Raw genomic sequence first — 26,148 nt, 5'->3', positions numbered from 1 at the left:
GTGTGGTTTAATTGAAAAAGGAAACATCAGGCCAAAACTTTGGAAATCCTGAAATCTGACAGAAAATTCTGAGGCCAGTTCTTGCATGTACACTCCAAGCTCAGTAGCACTGATTGTGCAATGTCTTGAAAGCTCTTTAAGATGTTAGAAATGGCGGAAAGGTGAGGTGTTGGTGTCCCGAGAAAAAATGGCAGGTTTTTAAAGAAATGTCTTCCATGTTTCTAAAAGACCCATGACCGCTTGATCTGCATCCTGCAGCCAGAGGTTGAGTTCATTCATATGTGTAGTGATGGCCACTAGAAACATTAGATTTGCAAACTGTTTTTCATCATGCACTGTAGGGTTAAAAAAACTGCATGGTCTTTTTGTTGGACAAATCCATATTCACCTCTCCAAAGAGGCTCAAATAAGTGAACATCTAACTTTGTTTTCTTAGCAACCACCATTTTGTCCAAAATGTTTGACTTTAGACCTATTGTTTTTTAGTTTCTTTGTAGCTTATTAGACTTGTATTACAGATGCTGCTGTCATTGCATGTTTAATTAAAAATCCCATTTTTGGCACATGCCATAGGTTTCTGACCCCTGGGTTACAAGATGGTTGGGTACGGCAGTATTTTAAAATCTCACCAGTCCTGAGCTACAGTGCCACATGGGTACAAAAAAAGACACATCCTCTGAGATCACTTTCTTAAAATAACATTTTATTTGGAATTGTCAATTATTTTTGTTGCTCTTATACAATCCGATTTTGAATTGGCAGATGCTCAAAATTACAACACAGGCACAGACGAGCTTAAGTCACATGTGCTGTTTCTTTGGAACTGTGCTAATGTAGTCAGTCACTTTGTTTCACATTGCAAGTCTAACGGTGTGTGCAGCATGATTTTGGCTGAATGGTTGACTGAGGCAGCTTTTACTGTTCGTAGTTTGCAGGTAGCGCACAGCAAATCGCAGGAGCTTGGCTGCTTCAAGCTCATATATACCTAACAGTGCTTGGCCACTGTCTCATGTACAGTATCTGGTATAAAGTTCTGGGGAAAAAAAGTCACACTGAGAAAAATGAAGACATTAGCATGTTTTGTGATATATTTTCTGTTTTGTTCCATTCATTGCTTTGAAATATGTATTCCCCGTTTTGTATTCTGCTCATGTTGTATAAATTGGATCTTTTAAATTTTTTTTACAGTTATTTTTCTGTGGAGTGATTTTAAGCACACTTTTAAATGTTCAGCAAAGCAGTTGTCAGTAGTAACAGTGTTAGCTTTGTATGTGTCATAGTTAAACCATGGTTATTAAACTACTGTGGAAAAACTTGCTTTAAGTCCAGCAGCAAATTCATATAGAATTTATTATCTTTATTATTCATATATCTTTATTAATTATTGCTTGCTTTAAACATCTTTAAGAGACATTCCGCCTTCAAAAAGAACAGTTAAATAGCTTTCTTATCATTAATAATAATAATAAACTTTATTTTATATAGCGCCTATCATTGTACATTGTGGACATAAGGAGGTTTGTAGTTGAAGTCATTTAAATACTGTATTTTGAAGTAGATATACAGTGGGTTCCAAGACCTACAGTACTTGTTCGAAGACTGCTTTTTAAAGTAGTCATTTGAATATTTGCTTAAAATTGCCTTGTAGTTATAATACAGAAGACAATTATATCATAATACACACAGGGACCTTCCTCAGCAAAATTTGTTTTGCTTCAAATTGTATAGGTCTGTAAAATAACATCTTGTATGATCTTAAAAATATCTGAATCTAATCCTCATTAGGTTCAGGACCTAATTTTTGTTTTTGGTAACTTAAGATCCATCCATATATACAACTTTTATTTTTTTACTCATTAGTTCACATTAGGTATTCTAAAACAGCAGTTTACAAAAAAAATTGTACACCCCAGTGAAATACGTGTGGGATTGGTGTCTTCTTGGAACTCATTTGTATTGCCGGATTCAGGCTAGTTTTGGTTTGAGAGGATATTTGTGTATTTACGGTTTCCTGCAGGAAGTTAAAACTTTGCAGTGAGATCAGTGTATACTGCAGGCTCACAAGTGACTGAAAACCTTGTGGAAAAGAAACCATCGTGTCATCTTTGTTTTTTTTTATCTTTTCTTGATGCCTTCCTCATGAGTCTACTTCGGTTTCACAGGCTTTCTGTGCTATGGAAGAACTGGATGTTTAATCAGGATCCTGAACATGTCTTTCAGGTGGAAGCCGCCAACGACAGTGAGGACCTCGTTCTACAGCGTGATGCGCCACATCGCCGGTCCCGCCGGCGATTTCAAAATCAGACAGTTAATCAGACCGGGGAAAAGGAAACCGTCTCAGACGGACAGGATCCATCAGGATACCATCTGGTAAGAAACAGTCACTCGGATAATATTCTGGCGTTTGGAAATATCAACCTGTAAATGTCTGGAACGTTTAATGAGCATATGTATACTTGACGATGTCAAGCTTCAGTAATCTGCAGTTTAGTACAGAAACGATTGTTTGAAATCCACGTGGTACTTTGAGTGCAGTACACTTATAAAATGTCAAATTGCTTTGTCTTATTTGTTTCTTCTATTACCCTGAGTCTGATTAAAGTGTGTAGAAGTCTGAGTCTGGCTAAAACTTACTAAAAAACTTCTGGAGTTGTTCTTAAGTAGCAGATGCATATTATGTGGGAGAGTAAGTGGTTTGCAGTTATTTTTTCTCCTTGTGCTAGAAAGGAAATAACCTCAAGAAAGTACTTCAGGTTAAAGCAGCAAGTTATATTAGATTATTAATATTAAAAGTTTGATTACTAGCATTTTATCTTAGTCCAACACAACAGCCAGAACTAGCCAATTTAAAAAAAAATATTTTTTCCTGTACTCATATTTTTCTTCAAGCAATCTTTTAACCTAGTACAAGATGTTTAAGGGAAGCCCAAAACTTAACGCAGCACTTAGACATTATTTTTCAGTGCTCTTACTATAAATACACTGTCATGACTGACTGCAACAGTGTTGTCTTTTGAATGGCAAGGATAATTCTTTGTAACGTAAGTGGGAGAAAGTCCAAATAAAATCCAGTGCCTATGCTAATATACTGTATATTATAATGCGTATTTTTTTAGTTTAAATGCATAGAATTCGTTTATCAATGCACATGTCACAGACGATGTAGACTACCTTGTTTTAGTTGTGGTTTTATAGACAGGGAAATATCTAAATTTCATGCTTCTCAAAATGAAATTACAAAGAAGCTTAACAATTCTGTATGGCCAGTACAGAATTACATAAGCCAGATTTCTCACCAAAAGCACCTTTTGTAAATGTGTATATATAAGTCCATTATTGTTTCACATTTCAAATAGGGGAGTTCCTGCTGATGGCATCAGTTGTTTCAGTTAGAGTTGCATGTAATCTTGCAGGCACATATTTCATCATTTAGAATGACAGTTAATTAGTTTTTACTGTAGCAGCATGAGTCAGTACCTCATGTTGGGCGGACGCCATAATAACAGCGTAAAATTGTGATGGGGGTATTTCCTTCATACCCAAAGTTTAAAACATCTACGTGTATAAGGTGTGCTTGAATTGTGAAATCTACATGTAACTCCTATGTAAGACAAATAAACAAGAAGAAATGCAATATCAATAAAGGAGTGCCAGCAATCTAAAGTGGAAACAATACTGTACATGCTTTTGACTGTATTTCTGTTTGGTAAAATGGCATTTGATCTGCATGCTGATTTGTTTAGAGAAAGGATTGCATCTGTCACAAGTTGTTTGTAATGTGTCTCTTAATGTGCCTTTTTTTTCCCCACCATGCATGTTATTGTCTTTTGGCCATCAGGATTATGAAGATAACCAGGTACGTGGAAAATTTTATGACTAAGTCTGACAAATTGCTTTTAATGCTTTCTGAGTCATCATCCTCAAACTACAGCTGAGAAAGATCACATCCAAGGCAGTGACAGGTTGTAGCGATAGTGTTGCTATTTTAGCACTCATACATATGACAACTCTTAGTGAAGAGTGCTTACCATATTTGAGTGGATCATGTTATCTGTCATTGTGTTTACTGATACAGTATGGGAAGGTGAACTCGAACCTACAGGCCTCTAAATAGTTTGCTTCTCAAGCATTATTTAAGAGCAGTGGAGGTGTGCAAAGCCCATTATCCTTTAATAAAAAAGTGAAATCTGGTGTTAGTTACAGTGGCTTGTATTAACTTCTCCATGCCTGTTGCTATTTAAGATTGGCTCTGTATTTAAGTGAGGTTTCCCAGATGTGATGCTAATAGGATTATATGAGACTCATTTTAGGGGAAAAAACACAAGGTACTTAGTAATTTATCAGGAATCTCTAAAGGGTAAACTCATTAACAAATTTAAACTTAAATAGGACTAGGGTATTCTGGTTCCTTTCATCTGCACTGTTTTGCTAGTAAACTGATGTAATTGGAAGAAGGGGAAGAGGCCCTGTGAGGTTCTTGAAGAGCTTTGTTTTAGTCTCTTTTCCCAATCCATTATGCATATTTTTGGAAATATCAATAAAGGAGTGCCAGCAATCCAAAGTGGAAATAATACTGTGCATGCTTTGACTGCATATATTTAACATTCATGCATTTAATTATCACAATTTGTTTTTTGATATTTTTAAATTGAGTGATCTAAAGGCATAAACATTCAGTTTTACCTAACAACATTGTGTACACTATCTGTCCAGTTCTCAGCTCCTTTCATTAGCTACCTGTTGAAAGTTAGTTGAAATATCCTGATTGTGATTTATTTGGGGAGTCCATTCATTGTAGTGTTGGCAATGGTAATATTGTCTCCTAGCCAAGTAAGCTACAGCAGGATAAAACACAATCAGTCCTCCCACTTCCTGCCATTATTATGTATTGAGAACTGTGTTTGAACACTAGTTCCCTGTGTTGGAAGAACATACTTCTGTATCCAGACAGGGTTTGCTTCTGTTGTATAAATATGTTATAAAACATCAAAACGTTTTCTAAAAACTGCATCTAATGAGAGCATTTGTAAAAATGAACGTTTGTTTACATGTATGAAAACAACAAAGCAAAACACTGTCAAGAAATTGCAGTCATTTTAAAACTTTGAAGAAGCCCCAACAGGAAAGTTTATTTTAAATTTCTGTTTGTGGTCTTGCGTTTGTGCTGGCAGATCGAGACAAGATGTGCGGAAAGAGTTGCTAGTCAACCGTCTCCTCTGTGGTATTGTATTTCCTGTCAAGTCTGAAAGACGTCTGCTTATTGCTCCGTTTCTGCTGTAATCAGTGATGTGACCCATATTGAACATTTGTGCAGGAAAACAAACGTTAGCCAATCATAATGATGAAGAAGCACACAGTATCCTAAGCAGAAGAAACCAGTGTCCTCTATCATATCGGCGTTGGATGTCAGAAAAATGTGCTTGGCGACTTTATATTTATTTTAACTTTGTTTTTGTTCTTTGCGTTTCACTTGCGTTAACTATATGAAGGCTATTGAGCTGAATGAAAGTGAACTACAGGTCCCTGAACAGCCAGTGGAGGTAGACAGCAGAATAAGGGCTATAAGAGGCTTGTGATGTTCTTTATGATGATGTATTCTGCTCTTTATTGATCTAAGGAAATCTGCTGTGGTATTAAGGTCCCAAAAAAAACGTATAACTCTGTCGTTTACATATAAATGTTTAGCTAACTTCTAAACTATGTAGTACTAGAACTTGTAGCCATTGAGTTTAGAATTTTTTTTACCTGTGCTATAAGTGAAGTAGATATGTCAGTTGATTTCTTATGCAAGCTGGATGTTTGCTGACATCTGAATACTAACATCATTTTCTCCGCAAACTGGTCTTATGCTTAAACCTGTATTTTGTACATGGTTTATTTAATATCACCATTGACTATTAATAGGGAAGTTTTGTTTTACTCTTTGTAGTATGGCTGTTTTTTGTTTTTAGGAAAGCATTTGAGGGTGGATTGCATGGATCTCTCTTAATTTTCTATCAGCTGTAATCATACAACTTGACTTTCTAAAACCTGACTTATTTTTGTGACATTGGAAAGAGCAATGTGGTTAGAAACTGGAACAAAATGAGGATCATGTGAAAATTCTCTTAAAAAGACTTAAAATATTACAATACTTAAGCAATCTCTTCATGTATTTTTTTGCCCATGATTTGTGATAAACACTGTCTTCACATCCCCTACCTGACTGAGTGGTTAAATGTTTTGTACATTTACTTAATCAGAATCACATATTGGTACACTTCCAATATGCCCCTGAATTCTTTTAGGACATACCTCTGTCTTACTTAAATGACCTGACTTGATGTACATTATGGACGTTTAATGGGAGTTATCTCTGCTGAGAACACTGTCCTGCTATTAAAAATGGAGACTCATGTACAAACTCTGCAAGAAATGTTATCTTATTATTTATTCTCCTAAGGAAAACAAAAAGTTAAAAGTTACACATCATGATCAGGCCTGTATCAGAGTAACAACATCAATTTTTTTTAGAAGAAGAAGCTCTTGAAAATGTATAGTTTATTCATCATATACAGCATTTACTTTTCACCTCTTTGTTTGCACAATAACGGCAACCTCAACAAAATCTGGTAACGCTGTAGCAAGAAGTTGTAGAAATGGAATTGAAACTAAATGTTATTGTTCCTTCTGTGCTGCTGCCGCTGCTGCAGCTGCTGTTACTGTTGCTAATTTTAGGGGATTACATCATCTGAGTCGAGATGACAACCTTGCTCCCCCCTCTGGGGATAGATCATATTTTCATTCCATTTAGTGCCTTGGATCTCTCCAGTGCTGTAATCAGGCTGCTTTTCATGATACATTAGAGAGCAGCTGGCAGTGGCACAAAGAGCAGGTCCACAATTGGACCCCGAGGGCGAAACAATATGTCACCTTCAAGGATAGGCTGGGCTCTCCCCTCTCCTTCCTTGACTCCAGGATCTGGGTGGGGATTGTTTTTTTTTTAAAAGGCAGGAATTCCTGTGCTGGATAAATAATGAGAGCCCAGCCCTTCAGGAGTGAGATACACAATAAAACAACAGGCTGAAGTTTTTGTAAGTTTTGTAGTGGAAACCAAATGAAGGGGCAACATTTTACAGTACAGTACAGCGAAAACCACCGTTAGCTGAAGTTACAGTAGGTTGCTGGATTGTTATGCTTTGTCGGCCACTTTGCGGTCTTTACTGGGTCTAAATTACTAAAAGCAAAAAATGTAAATGACAATGCAGTGAGTTGAATAGTAAACAGTCATCTTTAACCCCGTTAATGGTATGTAATTAAGATGCAACTGACTAGTGTGGCATCCTTTGTGTTGGCCTGTGTTTCTTTTGTCATTGAGGCTTAGCATGGGGAGGTGCAGAGGGGACTGGTCTAGCTGCTGTCAGTCTGCCTTCAGCTCTGCTAGGAAGATCACCCTTTGGGGAGCCTTTAGTGAACCCCTCCCCCAGCAGTCCCTTCTGTGTACAGCGTTGCCAATACCCATGCTTTGTTTAGAAACTCACAAGACTGACATCATTTTCTAGCTCGTCTGTCTTGATAAATATATGATCTTGGAAGGCAAGACACACCAGTAACACTGCATTTTGTGAACAAATTCCAAAGAGAAAACTAATCTTAAAAGCAAACGGCCATCTCATTTTTCATTGTAGTTTTTATTCAAACCTGACATCTTTCTTTGGCCTTAATACCTTTAATGTGCTGAGCCTATCACCTTTTCATTAGTGTTTTATTAACTGTATATGGTGTTAAAGCAGCCTGTCTCTCCAAAATGCTTTGAATGTGAAGAACTAAGTGTAGGCTATAATGAAGTGGGTACGAGTGAAATGGGTTGCATGTCCTTTTGTAATCACGAGGCGTGATTATTTCTATATCTTGTAATTGCATACTGTCTAACGGTAGGATTATACATACCTGTTAATATACAGTATACTCATTAGTATGAAAAATATTCAAAACATTTAAACATGATGTTTGTGAAAAAGGTTGGTTTCTTTGAGTAATTAAGAAGAGAATATTCACCTTTTTTAAGGCCGCAAAGGAAAGAAATGCTGTTTTTAGGTAGTTCGTATGATAAACCGAAAAATACAGTATTTATTTGAAAGTGCACTTATCACGCCAAACACTAGGCTGTGTGCCTTAAATAAAAGATGAGTAAAATGTGCAAGTAATACAGATGGGACTGTGTGCTGTTCTGACTGCAAACATTTTCACAGCGTATAGCTCTGGACTGCGTGTGAAATGAAAATAAATTAGATTTTGGGGGTATTTTAGTAGCATCTTGAAGTGAAAGAAACCCTGCATAGGGGTCAGTTTTCTTTTCGCTATACTCACAGTCTGGCAGGACTGCATACAGCTCCTTATGGATAACGTTCTCCAGGGAGCTCCATGTGCTGTTCTGCAATTGGTTGGTAGGAGAAAAGGATGATGTCATCCTTACTTGAGGGCAAACTGGGAGGAAATAGAATTTAGCTCCTATTATTGAGCTGATGCAGGAACTGCTAGAGGAATAAGACATTTACTTGCATAGACTAAGTGTTACAGATCTTTCTCGAGAAAAGATTCATGTTATAAACTAGCCTTCATGAGGAGATGTTTTCTGTATTTTCACCTTCTTGTTCATCACTATTCTCTGAGATCAGATGTTCAATCTTCAGGAATATATCAGTTTGGTTGCACAATTCAGTTTACCTCTGGAATATTTTTACATGTATGTTTGCTATATGTGGTTTTAAATAGTTTGTGTTGGTGCATAATGCTTGTCTCAAAATATGTTAGGTTTTTAATAAATGTATTAATCTTTCAGAAGGTATCAAAATAATTCTTAAAATCACATATTTCATTCCACATTAAATAAGCTGGTTTGTCTATTGCCTGGTAAATATTCTGCATTGGAAATTTGTAATTTGACATGATAATGATTCTTTTCATTCACGCAGATCATCATCCTGTCTTGCATAGGCTTCTGCATATAAATTAATGTGTTTAAAATCAAGGAGGTAGCTGCATATTTTATTGGCATTCATAAAATAAGCCATAATTTGAAGAGATGGTATTTTTATTTTTAGCCATTTTAACAAGTTTGGAGCAATTCTGGTAGCACACAAATGCATTTAATACAGATCTTTGCATATCAACATTTTTTTTAAATATAAAAACAGATTAGTAATAAATGGTTTATACTTTGGAAAAGGAATTAATTAGCATATTTTTTACATTTTAATTCCAGCAAGGACAGTTGCTTCTGAAGTGTGAGTTTGGCGATATATGATTTGCATCACTATTTCTGCTTTTTTGTAAATGATTGCACTCAGGTTTATGTGTTGCTTGATCAATAAAGATGCTCTCCTCTCTGCATCTGCCAGATAGCCAATTGGTCTAATGCAGTTTCCACAGCACTCGCTCGCTCTCTATACAGGTGATGTCATTCTTTTTTCTCTATTCTCCTCCCACTCTTCTCCTTATTAGATGTTTCATCTTGCAGTGGAGCATCCAATCGATGGGAGGTTTTCCTGGGGGAACAGCTGAGCAGAAGCCAGGGATATTCACTAGGAATCAGTGACATAAACATGCATGCAGTCTTGCTCTGGATATGGACAGGAATTTGTTTGTTAATGTAGAATGCAGCGTGCAGTTTGCATTGAGCTTAGATTTTGCTAAATGCAGAGGGCTACTGGGAAATGCCGGTGAATAGCTCCCTGCACAGCCTTTAAAGATGCTAAGACCATCTACAGTTCTTGAGAGTAGTTTTGTATTAGTGTTTAACTGATATTTGAGAGAGAATGGATCTAATACGCTGGACAAGGCTAAGGATATGAACACTGTGTTACTTTGCATTTCTGCATAGAAGATTCCTGAAGCAAGCTTTTGCAGCTGGGGTTTATTTCTGCATAAGCAAGACTGAAAGAAAAGACCGATTACTTTGGCAGCACTTGACTTCTCTAAGTGAACACAAATTAAACCTTTATTTATCTGGGATTGTGACATTAAGTCTTCTTAGTCTTTTTTGTTTTTGACTATGGATGTTTAACTGTATAATGCACAATGGTCATTCATGGCTTGCATGTTCACTGTCTGAAGTTTAAGAAGAGGACTACTGAATAAATCTGCATCAAGAGGCTGTGCTGAAGTGACCTTTACAGCAATTTATAGTCTTTTATCACTAGCTTAGAGTTGTTTTTTAACTCCTTCCTGTGAAAATCTTTTTTCCTTGCTTTCACTGGGCATTGTTACGGACACACCACCTACCTACAGTGAACTGGGAGCGTTCTCATTTGCTATTTATTCATTTTCAATGAAATTCTTGGACTTTTGAAACTCCACTGCTGTGGTTTGTATTTGCTGAGGCAACTGCTGCAAAAACTTTCAAGCAAACCCAGCTGATAGGATTTTTTGAAAATATAATTTCTTTTTGTTTGGAAAAGGAAACTTTCCCACCCTGTCCAGGAAATGGCTTTTCTCGTCCGTTGCTATGCCAACTGCTTGCAGCCCTGGTCCTCTAAAGTAAGCAATGTTAAAATGTGCCCTGTGTCCAGCTTTTGTTTCTTGGCATGACGCATACCCTTTTACAACTTCTTGTAGGTTGACTTGTTAATGTTTGTGTGTATTCTGTTTGACTTGTACATTCTAGGAAAATACTTTACAAATGTTGAGTAGGAAATGGGGGTAAAATGTGAAACAGCTTCATTTAATGATGGTGCACCACCAAGGAGAAATATTTTAGATTCTGTTTGAGTGAATTCATTTATCTCAGCTGCCATGTCTTAAAGTAAAATCAAGTACATATTTTCATCACATATTTTGATCTTATTTGATTTTTATTATTTGATCACAGCTCTTTTTTTTTCATTGAAGGACACATTTCTTTCATAGTCGCATTGGAAGAGAAATACATCTACAAAAACTAGATTTAGAAAGTTGCTTTGATGTGTGTATTTATTGCCAAACTTGTCTTATATATTAGCTTGTTGTGGTTCAAAAAAACTTTTTATCATTTAGAATGTAAGAATGATTGTTTCTTATCCTGACTGAGGATCCTACGAATTTAAATGAATACTATCCAAAAGTTGCTGAAATATGCAGTGACATAACTGGATATGATTCTTGAAAACTTTTTAGCAGTACTTAACTTTCTTTAAATCATATTCACGTCAAGGATCTGCAGAGAAAATGCAGTTGTCTGTCAATGCATGTGTGTTTTTCATTAACACACATTGCTGGTTCCATTGCTGGTTATGTTTTTATGTTGGGAATTTGTGTTATGAGTATTTAGAATTTACTCTTACTCTTTGGACCCATGAATTGCTCTTCTAGAAAAGTGTATTTGGGGAGATGACTGGGAAGCTAAGATATTATGGTTTGCATTGTAGTTGACAGAAAGCCTGTAAACCTGACCTGTTGGTTGCTTTCAACCCCTAGGCTGTACTGCTTTCCATATGGGTCTCACCCCAGTTTCCTGTATTAATTGCATAGGAAGAGTACAAACATGTACACAGCTGAATCCGGAGTCTTGCCTGAACGGCTTTGGTTTATCGTTGTTTTCACTTCCTGCAGTATTACTGTGCAGGCCTTGTGTTCGGTGATCCAGTTTTGCTGTTGGTGAAATAGATAGGTACTTTTATGGAACTCGATCCATGCTGTTAGGAACTTGAATGAAATTGTTCACATACCATTAAAATGTATCTTTACCACACTATTATTATTAGGGCTGTGTTAACAGTCTCATTAGAACATGCTTTTTGTTGTGCTAGTTACTGAAACTTTTCAATATAACAAACACTTGCTGGGCAGTTGTTTATGGTGGGCTGGCTGGTCTATGCATTGGATTTATATATTTTACATTTTTGATCTGTAAACATCCTTTTATCTTTATAGTTAAGCCATATGTGTTATAGGTGTAGTAGGGTTGATGGGACGTTGTTTAACATAACATTTAAAGTGCATTCATATCAAAATAATTCTGATCTTTGAAGTGAAAAGAAGTATAGTAACTTCTTACTTACCTACTGTTTTTGTACTGAAATGTACTTTGTTAAAGTAATTTCAGTTTTCTGTGGCCTTGAACAACATACACTATGATATGAAGCAATGTCAATCAAATCAACACTGAAACACATCCTGTACAGTGGTTCCTAACCCTTGTCCTGATGACTGCTTTTTGTTCATTGTTTTGGTCAACTTTTTAATCCCAGTCTAATTGCTTTCAATTTTCATAAAAAAGTTGATGCGGGTTTTTAGTTCTGAACCTTGTAGTAATTTCTGAGCTTCAGAACATGTTACTTCAAATGTAACTACTGTAGTTGGGTCTCTAGAAAAAGAAAACACTGCTGGGAGTATTTCATATTTTAGACAGTTGAAAGTTGCTATTCATATTTTGATCTTTTATTAAGGTTTGTTCAGTCGGAATTAAAGGAGCAAACACTAAAAAGCAAGTTGAGTTGTGACCACTTACAATTTTGTTTACTGAGGTTGTTGGAAACTGAATGCCTCAAATTGGGTGTTTTAAAGCCTAGGACCAAGAGCAAAAACAGCTCAACAAGCAGGCAGATCAATTAAAGGCATTAGTTAGCACCAGTAATTTAAGAGTTCAGCTGGAATGAAAACCAGTATCCCACAGGGCCAGAGCCGGGAATCAGTGATGTTGTAGAGGAGTTGCCAAAATGCATTGATCCACAACTGTTTCTGTAGTGAATAAAATGAAGTTCTAGAAATTTTGATTATTTAAATTTTAAGTGACCGGTGGTGGGCGTGTCTTTGTAAATAAAAACAAAAAAAAGGTTTATGTAACATGCTGACATACCTAAGACCTAAAAAAAATAATAATCTTGTTTACAGTGGCCAAACTGTCCTTAAGGATATTTTATCACTTTGTCTAGAAAGTGATAAAATAATTAGACCGTTTAAGAACAAAATTATATTATTGTGTCCGTGAGGAGTTATTTTTGTTTCTTTGGCTTGACTGAAGTGACTGTTATTAATTTCAGTGTTTAATGAAGGTATACAAGTACAAAGTACAGTCTGTTCCCATCTTATTTTAATCCAACTTTAATCACAAAACTATATATTTGTGTAAATTAATACGTACACAGATGTGTATAAGACATGCACAGATTTCTTGTGGAATTGAAACGACCTTAGCGTGCAGTTCTTTTAACTCCAATTTTGTTATATTGCTAAGGAGTTAGCTATAAAAATGACTACATTGAAATGGATGAAGCATCATATGATTGGCCAGCTTAAACATTGTATAAACATTGGGCCTCCTTACATTGCGGGTGGACTCCATGCCTACTACGCTCCATTACAGTTTGGCAAGCAAGAAAAGCAGTACACAGCTGGACATGTGTGAAATGTTTGAGAAAGTGGGAAGGATGTGCAAAAATAAGAGTAATCGGGCTAGGAAGGATGCACATCTGCTGTATGTACAATGGGTGTGGACTGTTTTTACTAATGTACAAATGTAAATAGTGTCAGTTTAAGTTCTGTATTCAATCCCTTTGTGAGGATTCAGTAATGCATTTCATTTCAGTCCTGTACCAGCTAGACAGGTACAGATGGAGGATGTGACAAACTGACTAGGCCTCAGGTACTGTATTTCTGGCAGGGTATTGAAATACAGCGTATTGAAATAATGGTGAAGTTGTGAGTTATCTCCAAATACGTCAGTATGGGTACAAGTATGTGTACTGAAAAGGAGAACGTACATGGCCCCGGTCTCAACAACTTGTGCAACCATTAATAAAAAGCCGCAAATTATGGCGGGGGGGGTACATTTATTTAGGGTGAAACGAGTGCCACACTTTTGTCTTATGGTCTGTACAGAGAAGTTGATGAAACGTGCTTGGTGTCATGGTGCTGATGTATGCATGCATCCATTTTCTGGATTGCTTCATATAAAACACTGCTTTAGCAATTATCAAGCAGAACTATGTTGGTCTCATTTTCAGAGATAAAAGCCATGATAACATGCCACTCTTGTATCATAATTATATCGGTCCCGTTTTAGAAAAAATATAAATTGACGGAGGATCAAGAGTAGATGCCTAATGCGTTGTGCATTGATTATTATCGCCTGTTCTTCCTGTCCCTCTGACATGCTATACCTCCCTGGATAGAATGGTTAAAAGCTCTCAGCCACTACATGGATAATATTGAGATGTTAAGAGCAAACCCTAAATTATGCATCACAGTATTCTTAGTTTTTGTAGCTCTATGTGTGGTTGATATTAGAATTGCTGCATTGAAATCTTTACAATAAATTACAGTAAATGCAATCGGTCATGTACATGATGCTTAAAACTGGGTTGAGGCTAGCTGAAAGGTCATTTAAATTGGGGATAATCATAATTTCCAGCATTGAGATTGCAGATGAACTTTGGAGATGGTGGAAATGCAAGTTTGAGATTTTTCTTCTGGCCTGTTATTGGTTGGCATTTGACGTTCAAATATCGTGGAAGATACTTCATGTACTGTATATAATCTGTAGCTGGATGGCTAATTGGTGGCAGATAGAAAAGAAACAGGATGGGCTATGAATATAATCGGCTTATCAAGCTATGCTAGGAGGCCACGGGTGCAAGCTAGCATGAAACGTGCACCATTTTGCAGTATATTATTGTCATGTCTAATAAACCTCTTAGTGATATTTACAGTTGATCATTGTAACTCTGGTAAGCTGGCAACATGCTTAATCTTAATGGTCGGAGATGTTTTTTTCTTTAAAGTCTGTTTTTGGCAGAATAATGGCCGCAAGGCTGACTTTCACTCCAGTGCAATGGGTATTACATTTTTTATCCCAGTTAAAAATATTCGAGTTTGGGGTATTACAGTTTCCGTTTACAGATTTGTAAATCCATTTAGAAATACAGTTAATCATAAGCATGGTGATGGAAGACCCATTCTTTTAAACTCCTTAATATATTGGTTTATATATTGTAAATCCCTTACTTTAAATATTTGAGTGGATTTCAAAATTCCAGCTGTTTCCATGATTTTAGTGCACGGTATTGATTTTTCCACCAATGGTTATCTACAGAAAGCCCTTCTGGATAATTTTCAAGGGCATTTCTAAATATAATATACTATCAGTTTGTATACTTCCTGGCAGATTGAGTGAGAATCTTTTTTTTCCTGTAGTATTTTTTTCTCAAGTAACACCCAGCCCCCCCCCCCCAGAAAGAGAAAAGCATTTCAGTACATATATTTATCTAGCTGCTGAACAAAGGGAAGTTGGCTGGACTGAGTGGTTCTTTTCTAAGGACTATGTTGTATTGGGCTACAATTTGTCTGTTTCTGGGCCATCTGGAAACAGTTGAAGTCTGCCAAGCAAAAGAAAAAACACAAGATGCTTGATACCCAACTACTGACCCAGATGAAGTCATTCCCAGACTGGGGAATGCAAGGAGAGAGACCACTGCAGGAAGCATCTGTGAGCAGAGGGCTTGGGAGATGCAGCACTGCGGCAGATTGGGCTCCTAACTGTGTGTTTAGCCTCCCTCTGTCCGTCAGCACCACACTGCTGCTGGACGTTTTCTTATTCCAGACTGATCAGCAGGTGGAGGCTTAAAGGGACATTGACAAAGTTCCACTGTTTGTTTTTGTGAGACTGACACAGCTGGGAAAACGAGCTAGCTGCCCTGAAACCGTGGTGTCTGCGTCTTTCCTGCAAAACAACTTAGACTTCCTGTTGCGCGTTAACTCCTTAATTGTTTAGGAATATAGAATAAGGCAATTCGGAACATGACAGGTCTAAATTTTGCTACCTCTTGATATGTAGGATTTTATATAAAGAGAAATTGAAATTCCTTGAGACACTTAATAGTGCAGGTCGTGTTTTGTTTTTTCCCTTGGGGACGGGTTTTAAAATATTTGTGCCTTGTCCATGATGTTAATGAATAATATATGCTCCAGACGTGACATAGCGGAGATATTTGATTATGATTATTGTTATTCAGAAATGGTGTGTAATTCAAACATTAAAATGTATTGTCTTAGCAGACCTCCTAGTCAAATACAAGGACAGGTTATTAGAATTTTAATTCAAAATGCTTGCAACTGTCAAGTAGAAAGCAAGTTATAAATGCTTTCTTGCTAAATATTTGTTTTTCTATTCATCTATTTAAGAATACAAACTGTAAAATGTTCTTCTTTAAGTGTTCACATAAATTTAGTGCAGTTGTCTTCCTTTTGTTTCAGTAACAATACCCTCTTGTAACTATCACACAGTACCTAATTGCAGTGTAAATATGCTGTGCGTTTATTATGATGTACTGTATGACCTGCACCGTTTGCAAAAATCTTCAAGAAAGCGATCGTGAATATTGAAACTGAATGTTGTCACATACTGTACAGTCATGTTAAATTCTGAAAATGTTAAGCTACATTTTAGAAATGTTTTCTTGCCAAAAACAGACCAGTGACTCTTTGATAGTTTGTATTTTGATTTACATCGGAAGCTTTTCTCACAAAGAATATGATGTAACACATTCCTTATAGTAAAGTTTTTGACTGCTGAATTAAGATTAACATTTTAATGTTTTTAAACAGTTTTTTTTTTTACTTCCTGTAGGTGAATAATATGACCATGTCCTACATCTTTAAGGATATGTACCTTGTAATGTTGAATAAGTTATTTCTTAATTTTTATATCATGCAGAATTAAATTTCACCTGCTCTCTTACATCAATTTTCAATTTTAGGACCGGGACATCAGAAGGATTAATTGTAGCCCTTAACTGCATGGCAATAGCTGAATATAAAAATGAACCTGTGTATATATATATACACTGTATATGTAATGGCAACAACTAGAGACAAAATAATTATTTTTTCTATCTCCAACATAAGATAAAAAGATAAATATTTTCTCTCAATGATTACTGTGCGGTGCAGATAGTACAAAAATAATAGGGGGGAATATTTGACAAACCAAGAACTTTCTTTGTGATTTTTATTAAAAATGTAGATTAAACTGAGATTTAAACTGGATTAGCTGCTAAAGTACAACATAAATATGAACTCGTAGTTATTGCTGCTACTTGTAGCTAGATACCTGTTGATCATCATATATTTTTCTGTAGAACTCCGCAGCCTAAGCAAAGAATAGATAAGTTGCCATCGTCCTCTGAGAAGCAGGTCCCTTATTAGTCTGACTGCTGGGCAGTGTGCTGTTTGTCTTGGGGCAAAAGTCATAAACACAAGTATCAGCTTCAACTGTGAATGCATTCTTCAGATTTGCATCTGTGATGTTACAGTAGTGTCAATTTAATGATTACAGGAACACTGCCAAAGACATATCTTGTCTTGCAGGACCAGAATGCAGAAAAGCAGCCACGCAGCAAGTCTTTGTTTAGTCTGCAAAACAGCTGATTACTAGAATTGACTTTTTATGTGGTCTACCCTTCATCTAGAGCAGACAGCTGGTTCTAGTACTGCAGAATCTCAGTGTTTCTGCTGAAGAAATGCAGATGAGATCTTAAAGTTCTTTATTAAACCATACATGTTCAGCAAGGGTTTATCTGTGCTTTGTGTAAATAGGGATAACTTTAGCAGCCATTACTTGAATTTTCTGTAATACCAGCGTGCTGATTTTAAACTGTGCTAGTGATGTTGTGCGAGTTAAATGACCTGCTTAGGTGTTAAAAGTAACCTTTCAGAGCCTTGATTCAGTCATCACTGGGCATTGTTCTTGACTCCAAGAGACAAAAATAGACTTTGGCAGCCTTTCTTTTATGTGTTTGCCGTAGATAGATTGTATTCAGCACAGCCTGTCCTTTGCACTTGTCACATTCAATTCAGAGTTCAATTCATCTGCAGTATCTTTCCCGTTTCCAGTGCACCTTCCAAAAGCCAGCTCTTATGAATTTAATACAATTCTAAATAACATTTCAATAACATTTATCGGTCTGAATTTTTCAAATATTTGTATTTAAATACTTTTAAGGGGGTGGTGGAGAAATTGTGTACAGATTGTTATATGTAGACACATAATTGTCTGCATAGACATAAATACTACAATGTGCTGTACAGTACTATACTTTTAAGCAGAACTAATCAACAAGCCAAAATTGTTACCTCTGTTGATCAGTGCTGTCTCCTGCTTGGCTAATTTTAAGTTAAGTTTTAAGAACAAGCTATGAATCCTTTTCCCTGTTTTTCTCTACTGTGCAGTAGCCTATAGTTGGTAAAGATGGCACTGTGTGGATTGCTGTGCTTCTACCAGTGTTTATAGAAGCTTGTTTGGAACTATACATCTACAGTTCAGCTGAACTTAAGTGAAATATTTCTTTGTGGCATCTCAAAGTAGTTTTCTTATTAGATTTTATCATGATACATTTATATTCCTTCCAATTATTATTGAAAGTAAAAGGGTGAATAAGACAAAAAAGACACACGTACTCACTGAGGCCTCAGTGGCTCTTGGCTCTAGAACTGGATAGTGTTCATGTTCCCTGAAGCTTACTGTACAGTAAGCATACAGTGATAAACTGTTGTTTTTTTTGGATGTTGAAGGTCAAAGTGTCATTCCTCTGAGATTTTCTATTTAGGAATTTGTTCTTGTCTTATGTCATGAGAACTTTGCTGAGTTCCCATGCTGTATGGTGTATACTGTATTTGTGACTTTTTAATCCTGTATTTTTTACAGAACAGGCATCATTTCATGGGATTTGACTTCTGTGCTGTGGTATTAGATATGAGAGACAACTGTGCATATGTTTGCTTAAGGAAGGTGGTGCACAATCTGTTTTTGCTCTTAGCATTTTCTTTAAAATGTTTTACTAAGTTACTTTATGAAGCAAAACTGTACATCACTCACAGTGATGATAGAGGATAGGTAAAACTGTAAGATTTAAATTCAGATGCCTTTATAATGCTTTTTTCTCTCTCTGTTGCTCTGTGGTTTTGGTCTTCCAAGAGTGGGAGGATAGCATGAAATGGCAGAGATCAATGTTTTAATAATCAAAACGATGAAATGCAATAATTGCACACTGAATATCAATCATGGGGCCCAAGCACTTTAAACCTATATCATACCATTAATTGCCTTTAATGCAATGGCTTTGCTAATAACAGCGGTTACATTTGTCATACATTATAATGTTAAGAGGAGAGCAGCTTTCTGCAATTTCATTTCAAGGTGGCCTTAACCAAACCATTCCAATTTTAGTACAAACTAAGCACAAGCTTATCTTTTGTGCGTTTGCTATAAAGCAATTATCATTTGCCATTCTGAATAACTGCAGTATCTTTAAAAAACAATATATAGTTCAATATGCCAAAACTACTGTTAATATTAGGGTAGTTTCCAAAGTGTAAAGTGAAATGTTGGTACTGTGCAGTTTCTGCAACTATTAAGAATGATAGTTTTAGAGGACTTGAATTGTAATTTTCAATGTTTGGCACTGGGTGCTGAATGTGTCTGGTGGACTGTGTTAATGAATTCATTTCGTTTCGGTTAGAATTGCCTCTAGTATTTTATCATTCAGTAAAGGTAATACTTCAGATGACCGTGTCTATTCATTTCAAATACTAACCATAAGTGACTTTATTTTCTAGTAGTTAGAAGGAATGGGGATTGGTGAATAAATAGTTTTGAAATTTCAGGTTTATGGTCTTTAAAGAAGGTATATTTTTAAAACCAGATCTTTGTCAGCCTCTAAGTTTAAACCCAGTGTTAACAAGTCAGGTCATAGGGTAAAACATACAGTTCATAATGGTTACAGAACCTGTGCAGAACTGTGCAGTACACTCATTTCTTGATACCACACTTTTCACAGGTTAGAAGGTAAAACACAACATGCGAAACCTGTGTGAGTGTTAAGATCTTACATTCAGATCCATCTGTAACTACGGTAGTAGCTTTCTTACAAAGTGTAGCAATTCTTCCATATTATTAATTACAAAATCCATTAAAGTTTGCAGTAGTTCATGCGACTGTGACAGTCTGCAATAATAGTTTTCATTGCTGTTAACATAATTGCTTTTGCCGTTGGAGTGTTGTAAGGGAAGTTCAGTTTCTTTAACCTGCCGTATATGAGCCTCATTTCACTGCAAAAATTCTTTTACCCTGGTCCTCTCATTTTCTGTTACCTTCTGTCCACCTGACATTTGTAATTTTACAACTTTCTTCTTTGGAAATCCCTTAAAAACACCCTGATTTGGTAAATTTGTGAGTAAAAGCAAATTGCTATGAGGAGGATGAACATCTGGCTAATTTAAATGTATGTTGTCCTTTCCACACTCTAGAAGTCGATTAGACTGCCTTAAAACAGATGTGCTTTGAGCATAGACAGCAGGTTATTGGACTATAAAGAGATTAAAATGAATATTTGGTATTTTTTATACTCGGTAAGCCACTCTGCTGTATATGTGAAATTGATTAAATTTAAGAAAGGAGAGTGGGTGAAGAATGCAAGCTTTCATAACTTATAAAGGAGATATATTTAAACACATTACATTATTTTTAATTATTAGTTTTAAACTATACTGTGATCAGCATACTCTTTACATTTTCATCACCGTACATTTTAATCAGGTTGTTCATGATGACTATAAGGTTGAAGGTGATTGGAAAACTAACCATGTTTTAATGATGTTATTCCAGCTGTGATATACTGGGTTTCTTCTAAATGGCTTCTTACGTAAAGGCCTCATTACCACTACATAATGGCTGTTTGTTGTTTTGAACTGTGGTCTGTAAGGAAAGAAATCAACCTGCAGAGGTTTATTACTATACTATATCACTCATTGCCTATTTGTGACATCATGTCTGATTAAAAGCACGCTGCATGAAATAGCTTATGAAGTCTCCAAAAGAAAGTGATCCATGCTGTTTCGGTACTTAAGGTAGTATGTTTTGCATTTTTAAGATGTACTGTAACCCATAACACCTTCATTTGTCTTACAGCTCTGCTATCTAGACGATGACGATTGCTTTGTCTTTGGGTTGTATTGATATGACAGTTTCATAGTGAAGAAGAGAGCAGTCATTCATATTTAATCAGTTACAGTTATAATTTATTCATAATGCAAACTGGAAACCCTTTCCTTTAGGTGGGAAACAGTTTAGTGCTCTTAGTGCAGGCACATCTGCTCTAGTGCAAATTAGGGTATGGTAATTAATTGTGCTCTCTTTTGATTTGCAAGGAACTCTTGTACTAATAGCCTTTGACACATATACTATAGAAGAATATATATATATTTTTATATTATATAATTATATTATAATTATAGTTTGGACTGGAAGTAATACATTACAAATATTGGTTTGTATCTCATTCTGCACTTCTGTGCTGCAATGGGCAGCACTTTCATTTTGATTAATCTCCTTGCAGTAGGATATATTCATAAGCTGATTTGATACCCCAGAACTGTAATCAATCTGTGAAGCCACAAATATAATTTAATCAGCATCAAGCAGTTAACCCTGCTATGAATAAAAGTCATTACCACTGATTGATATGGCAACGACCTTTTTATAGTTAATTTCAGTGACTTTGTATCTTATTATCCCCACTGTATATTAGTATCAAAAATCAATAGCCTGAACTAAGAGACTACAATGTAGATGGGATTACAATGTCAAAATGAAAGAAGATTGCATTAATTGCACAGCATAACAAAAACTAGATTTTGTTTAATTGAAGTAGACATTTGGAGCTTAAAATCTGCTGGACGTTTCTTTGTGTTTTTGTCTGAATGCACATTTGAGGAGCGAAAAATTGCATTACATTATTCATACTTATCCCCTGACAGTCCTGTCTGGTTGGTGTAGAGGGTGAGAGCAATACTGGATTCTTTATGGGAGGTCACTGGTCTGCTGTAGCTGTCACTTTCTTAAACATTCTTTAGTATCTAACTGTACAAGTTAGATCACTGTGAAATATGTATTTATTTTAGGACTGTGGTATTTTTTGTTTTTTTTTTTGTTTCCTAAATATGACATAACAGAACGATTTTACATCTTTGTATAGTAGGCAGTGAAGCATTCCGTGAGCTTGGATCCTTGACGTCTTTAATATTGTATGTTTCCACGATAATTACAGTTGTGCAGCTGTCTGGCATCAGATTGTCAAATGTTGTAATGGAAGAAATTTGTTATAAATTTAAGCAGTCTAAAAAAGGCAGTTTTGTGCACTGGAGACTGGTAAGAGTTAATGTTTTGTTCTTTTTTTAGCATTTTAAATGCTTTGACCAAAAATAAGTATTTATTGTTACAGACATTGTAGATTTACTGCATACTTTAAAAGTAGAGTGATTGTACTCCTAGGTCTGGCTGTCATAAATGATCACACTCGTCTTTGATGCGTAAATGTAGGGTAGCACAAGTGATCGATTTTCAGAAATGTTGTCTTTTTCCACAGTTGCAGCTTTCCAAATAATATGTATTTAAATGTAACTAAATAATTTTGAATTGTGCAGGCTTCTTTTTCAGGGAAAGAATACCTGTTCTGTTGCAGTTTTGTTTGATTTCACAGTAACTGAGAGTGACTGTTGTAGAAAACATACTAGAAAACATACTATGTGTGAGTCCATCTCAGTTTGGTGCGGTAACAATCTGTTAAACTGTTAATGCATTTTATTACACTGAATGATATTTGAGAACGTCTTTTAAATTTAATTTATTAATGATACTTTTTTATTTTATATAGTTGGAAATCTGTGTAAAAAGAACAGTATTTAAATAAAAACATAAAAGGTTGGTAGGTATACACACTCTCCAGCTGCTGGAGTAAACATCACAAAGATTTCCTTTTTGTGGGACTGACAGTTCAGTAATAAATGTTATGATGTATGGTTTCCAGCCACAGTCCCTTTAAGCAGCTCTGTGATAAAGTAGTGCTAACTCATTTTTAAAATTCCAAACTGTCAGTTTGATACAAAAATATCATAACACCAGATCACTGTTCATTCAGCTGTGACAGACAGGTGGGGCATTTTGGGTAATAAAGATCACATTGAAAAGACAGTTGGAGTTGAGATTTATTGTCAAAAGGCTTCCAGGGAGGCAGGCAGTACTTAAAGGTCGCTTGTCAACCATAAAATGAGGATTCTTTCAAACTATCGAGAAATATTACACAGCAAAGCGGGTATCCTGAAGTTTTTAATGTTTAAAGGCTTAATGTTCTTATTCAGATCATCAAGTACCATTTGAAAGAGTTTGGAGACAATGGACAAAGTCTACTTTCTTTTCTTCAAAGAGAAATAGTCAACTTTGTTTCACACAGATTTAGTTTTAAAATGTAATGTCAGCCTTTGTTTTAACTGCAGTGCTACATGTTTGTGCTTCTGTCAATTTGTATTCATTTGAGTATACAGTATATTGATTTCCTGTGTTTGTAATGTGTACATTTTGTTGCTTAAACATATCTCTGTAAATTCCAAAATGTGCACATATTAACGCCATTCTTAATACTGAGGTCAAAATGGCAGCAGATTAGTTTTAAAAGGTCTGCTGATTTCCTGAGCTGCTGATATGTAAAATCTAAAGTACATTTTAAGTGTTTTATAAAATTTTATTCAGAAAGGCGCATTAAAAAGTTTTACATAAAATAGAAATACTGTATTGCAACATGGTTAGTTATTACCAGCTACAATACTATGACCATCTTTTTATTATGTTATTACATATGCGCCTTGTGAGAGAGAATTGATTTTTTGATTAATAAATCCCAAAGCAAAAGGACAGTTAATTTGCATTAGTAGTTCTTTGTTTTAGGCCTAATTTTTTGAATTAATTTTTATTCCTGTCATTATTATTTATTCAGCTCCCTGCAGATCTCGCCAAGATGCATCTCACTGACAATCCACACCAACAGGTGATGCATGTGCCTCCCAGTCAATCAGGATGCAGCATCGCCAGTGACTCTGGGAGCAGTAGCTTATCGGACATCTACCAGGTAATAGTTTCATGCACAACAAATCAGGCTTCTGTAGCTCAACCGGTAAAGCACCATAGATGCCTGCTATCTGGGTACTGTCTGCTGGGCCACCCCTAATATTAACTGGTCAGACTATTATTTAAAAATGATTAAAGACAAGAGACATTTTTTGTTTGTACACATTTTATGGATCACCTGAAGAATGTGTAGGAACTCCAGTATATCAGATATATTAGCTATAGAACAGTGGTTCCCCGTCCTGGTCCTGGTGAGCCACAGTTTAACTTTTAGTAAAAACAAACAGCTAATCAATGAGCAGGTATCCCTCAACATAGCTACAGTAAGCTATCCAATCTCTTGCCAGACTAAGAAAGCAATTAGCAGATTTTCAGTCAACAGAGCAATGAGCTTTAAATGGAAAGGATTTCCCAACAGTGTTTTTGGCACCTTAAAATGATTTGAACAGTGCAAAGGTTACATATTAACTTAGAACAGACCACTACATTTTCCTGTAACTGTGGTATATTGCTTCAGAATATGAAGAAATGGCAAGTCTATAACTAGCCTTATTGCAAAAACCATTTATAAGCACCTTATTATAGTATTTGTTTATTTAATTGTAATAATATTTCCTTTGATCAGTGAGCCTGTGGCATGCCAAATGAGTAATAACACGAAATCCAAATCTGCACACGTGCGTTCCAATCATGTTTTTCTCAGAGCTTGTGAAAGTCTTCCCTGAAAGCAGACAAGGGTCCAAGACCTGGTTAGACACCTTATCCTTATCAAGCACTTCAGCAAAAGGGTTTGGACAATGGGGGAAACAAGAGGCAGCTGTAAACACATCTACACCTTTGAGTAACGCGCTACTGGTACACAAAATTGGTCTAAATAAAAATATGCACATTGCTTTACATAACTAAAGTCATACAGTAAGTGCGTTAGTGTACTTCCTGATACCTGGGAGTTACACTGGTTGGAAATGTACAGTAAGTTGAGTTTATTCCACATTCAAGTATAAAATAAAATAATTTATCATTTCTAGCGTAAAAAACGAAACTATACAGCAACCAATGATAAGCAAGTGTTGAATATACTGATCTAAATCTTGCCCTGTGGTTTATGGTAAGGTTGAGTGACAATTTGTAGTCAAGTATGAAGACCTTTTAAATCCACCAGGATTCTCCTGCAGGAATTACCTTTACTTGCTGACCTTTTATGTCATGTTAATATTCTATTCTAACACTATAAAAATCCTTTCTCAGCATTTAATAGTTTTCATTTGTTACAATCATGTTATTTATATATAAAGTTAAATAAAATGACAAATGTGTAAAAATGAAATAGGGGGGGGGAAGAGGATTTTGCACTGCAGTACAGTGGGGGCTTTGCAAGTCACATTTTTACAGATTGAATAGGATAGAAATTGTACTTTATAGCTTTTGGACAATATTAGATTTTGGTTATACTTGTGATAATGTTAATAAAAGGCTCATCGGTATTTTCTTTGAGGTTTTGTCATTTTATTGTGACCCAGTTTTTTTATTATTGTCACAAAGCTCAGTTGTTAAGTTACCAAGGGACATATTTGCATCGTGAATACTGCATTTGGAACTTCAGGCACGTTTTCTGCAATACCTTGATCATTGTGGAAGTGACCTTTTGTTTCCATGCAAATGTAATTGTAAAAGCATTGCACAGCAGCAACAGGCAGCATGAAAAAGGATGAAACTTGCGGGGAAATAAAATCCTGTCATACTAGATCTAATTCCAGAGGCTGGACACCATTTATACTTGCATTTTGTATTTAACAGATTCATTTTCCATATAAAAATCATTTCTCTTAATAGCAGCAAAGCATTTTAGAGTGGTTTAGATTTTAAAATGGATAATATATACTTGGATATGGTGTCTGACTTTTTTGAAGAGAACATCGTAGTCACAACAGCTTCTTTTCTAGAATTGCAAGATAGCAAAATGGTCTCAGTGAATTCAGGGTTTTCACATTTAAATTATTCAGAATGCCTTTGCTTAATTAATTGGCTTGCACTTCTATGGGCGATAGCTGCAAAGGACGTTTGTTGTTCTACGGCTCTTGCAAAGCTTCTAATTATAGAGGGTTTGGCTTGGCATCCTGTTGCTCTGAGCCCCAGAAATGTGAACGCGAACTCTCTCATCCAAGCTGTGTGCTAAAGGTTAAACAGGAAGAGAGTCCTCTCCTGAGCTGAGAGCAGAAAAGTGCGTAGAATATACA

General features: G+C 35.9%; 1 protein-coding gene across 7 annotated transcripts in view; it reads left to right on the top strand.

Annotated features, from left to right (window-relative positions):
• rapgef6 (Rap guanine nucleotide exchange factor (GEF) 6) overlaps positions 1-26,148 on the top strand; it is a 100,591-nt gene that overhangs the window by 37,967 nt on the left and 36,476 nt on the right. For 6 of the 7 annotated variants that reach the window (XM_088603918.1, XM_088603919.1, XM_088603922.1 and 3 more), the window contains 3 exons: positions 2,221-2,370; positions 3,839-3,856; positions 23,781-23,912. In XM_088603918.1, the coding sequence (XP_088460044.1) occupies positions 2,221-2,370; positions 3,839-3,856; positions 23,781-23,912 (300 nt within the window). Of the gene's footprint in view, positions 1-2,220; positions 2,371-3,838; positions 3,857-9,517; positions 10,519-23,780; positions 23,913-26,148 lie in introns of those variants that run through there. The other variant, XM_088603923.1, reaches the window with a different exon arrangement.

This window comes from Lepisosteus platostomus, chromosome 13 (genome assembly GCF_059453375.1).
Source record: "Lepisosteus platostomus isolate fLepPlt1 chromosome 13, fLepPlt1.hap1, whole genome shotgun sequence".
NCBI classification, from domain to species: Eukaryota; Metazoa; Chordata; class Actinopteri; order Semionotiformes; family Lepisosteidae; genus Lepisosteus; species Lepisosteus platostomus.
This window is presented reverse-complemented; position numbering and strand designations above follow the sequence as displayed.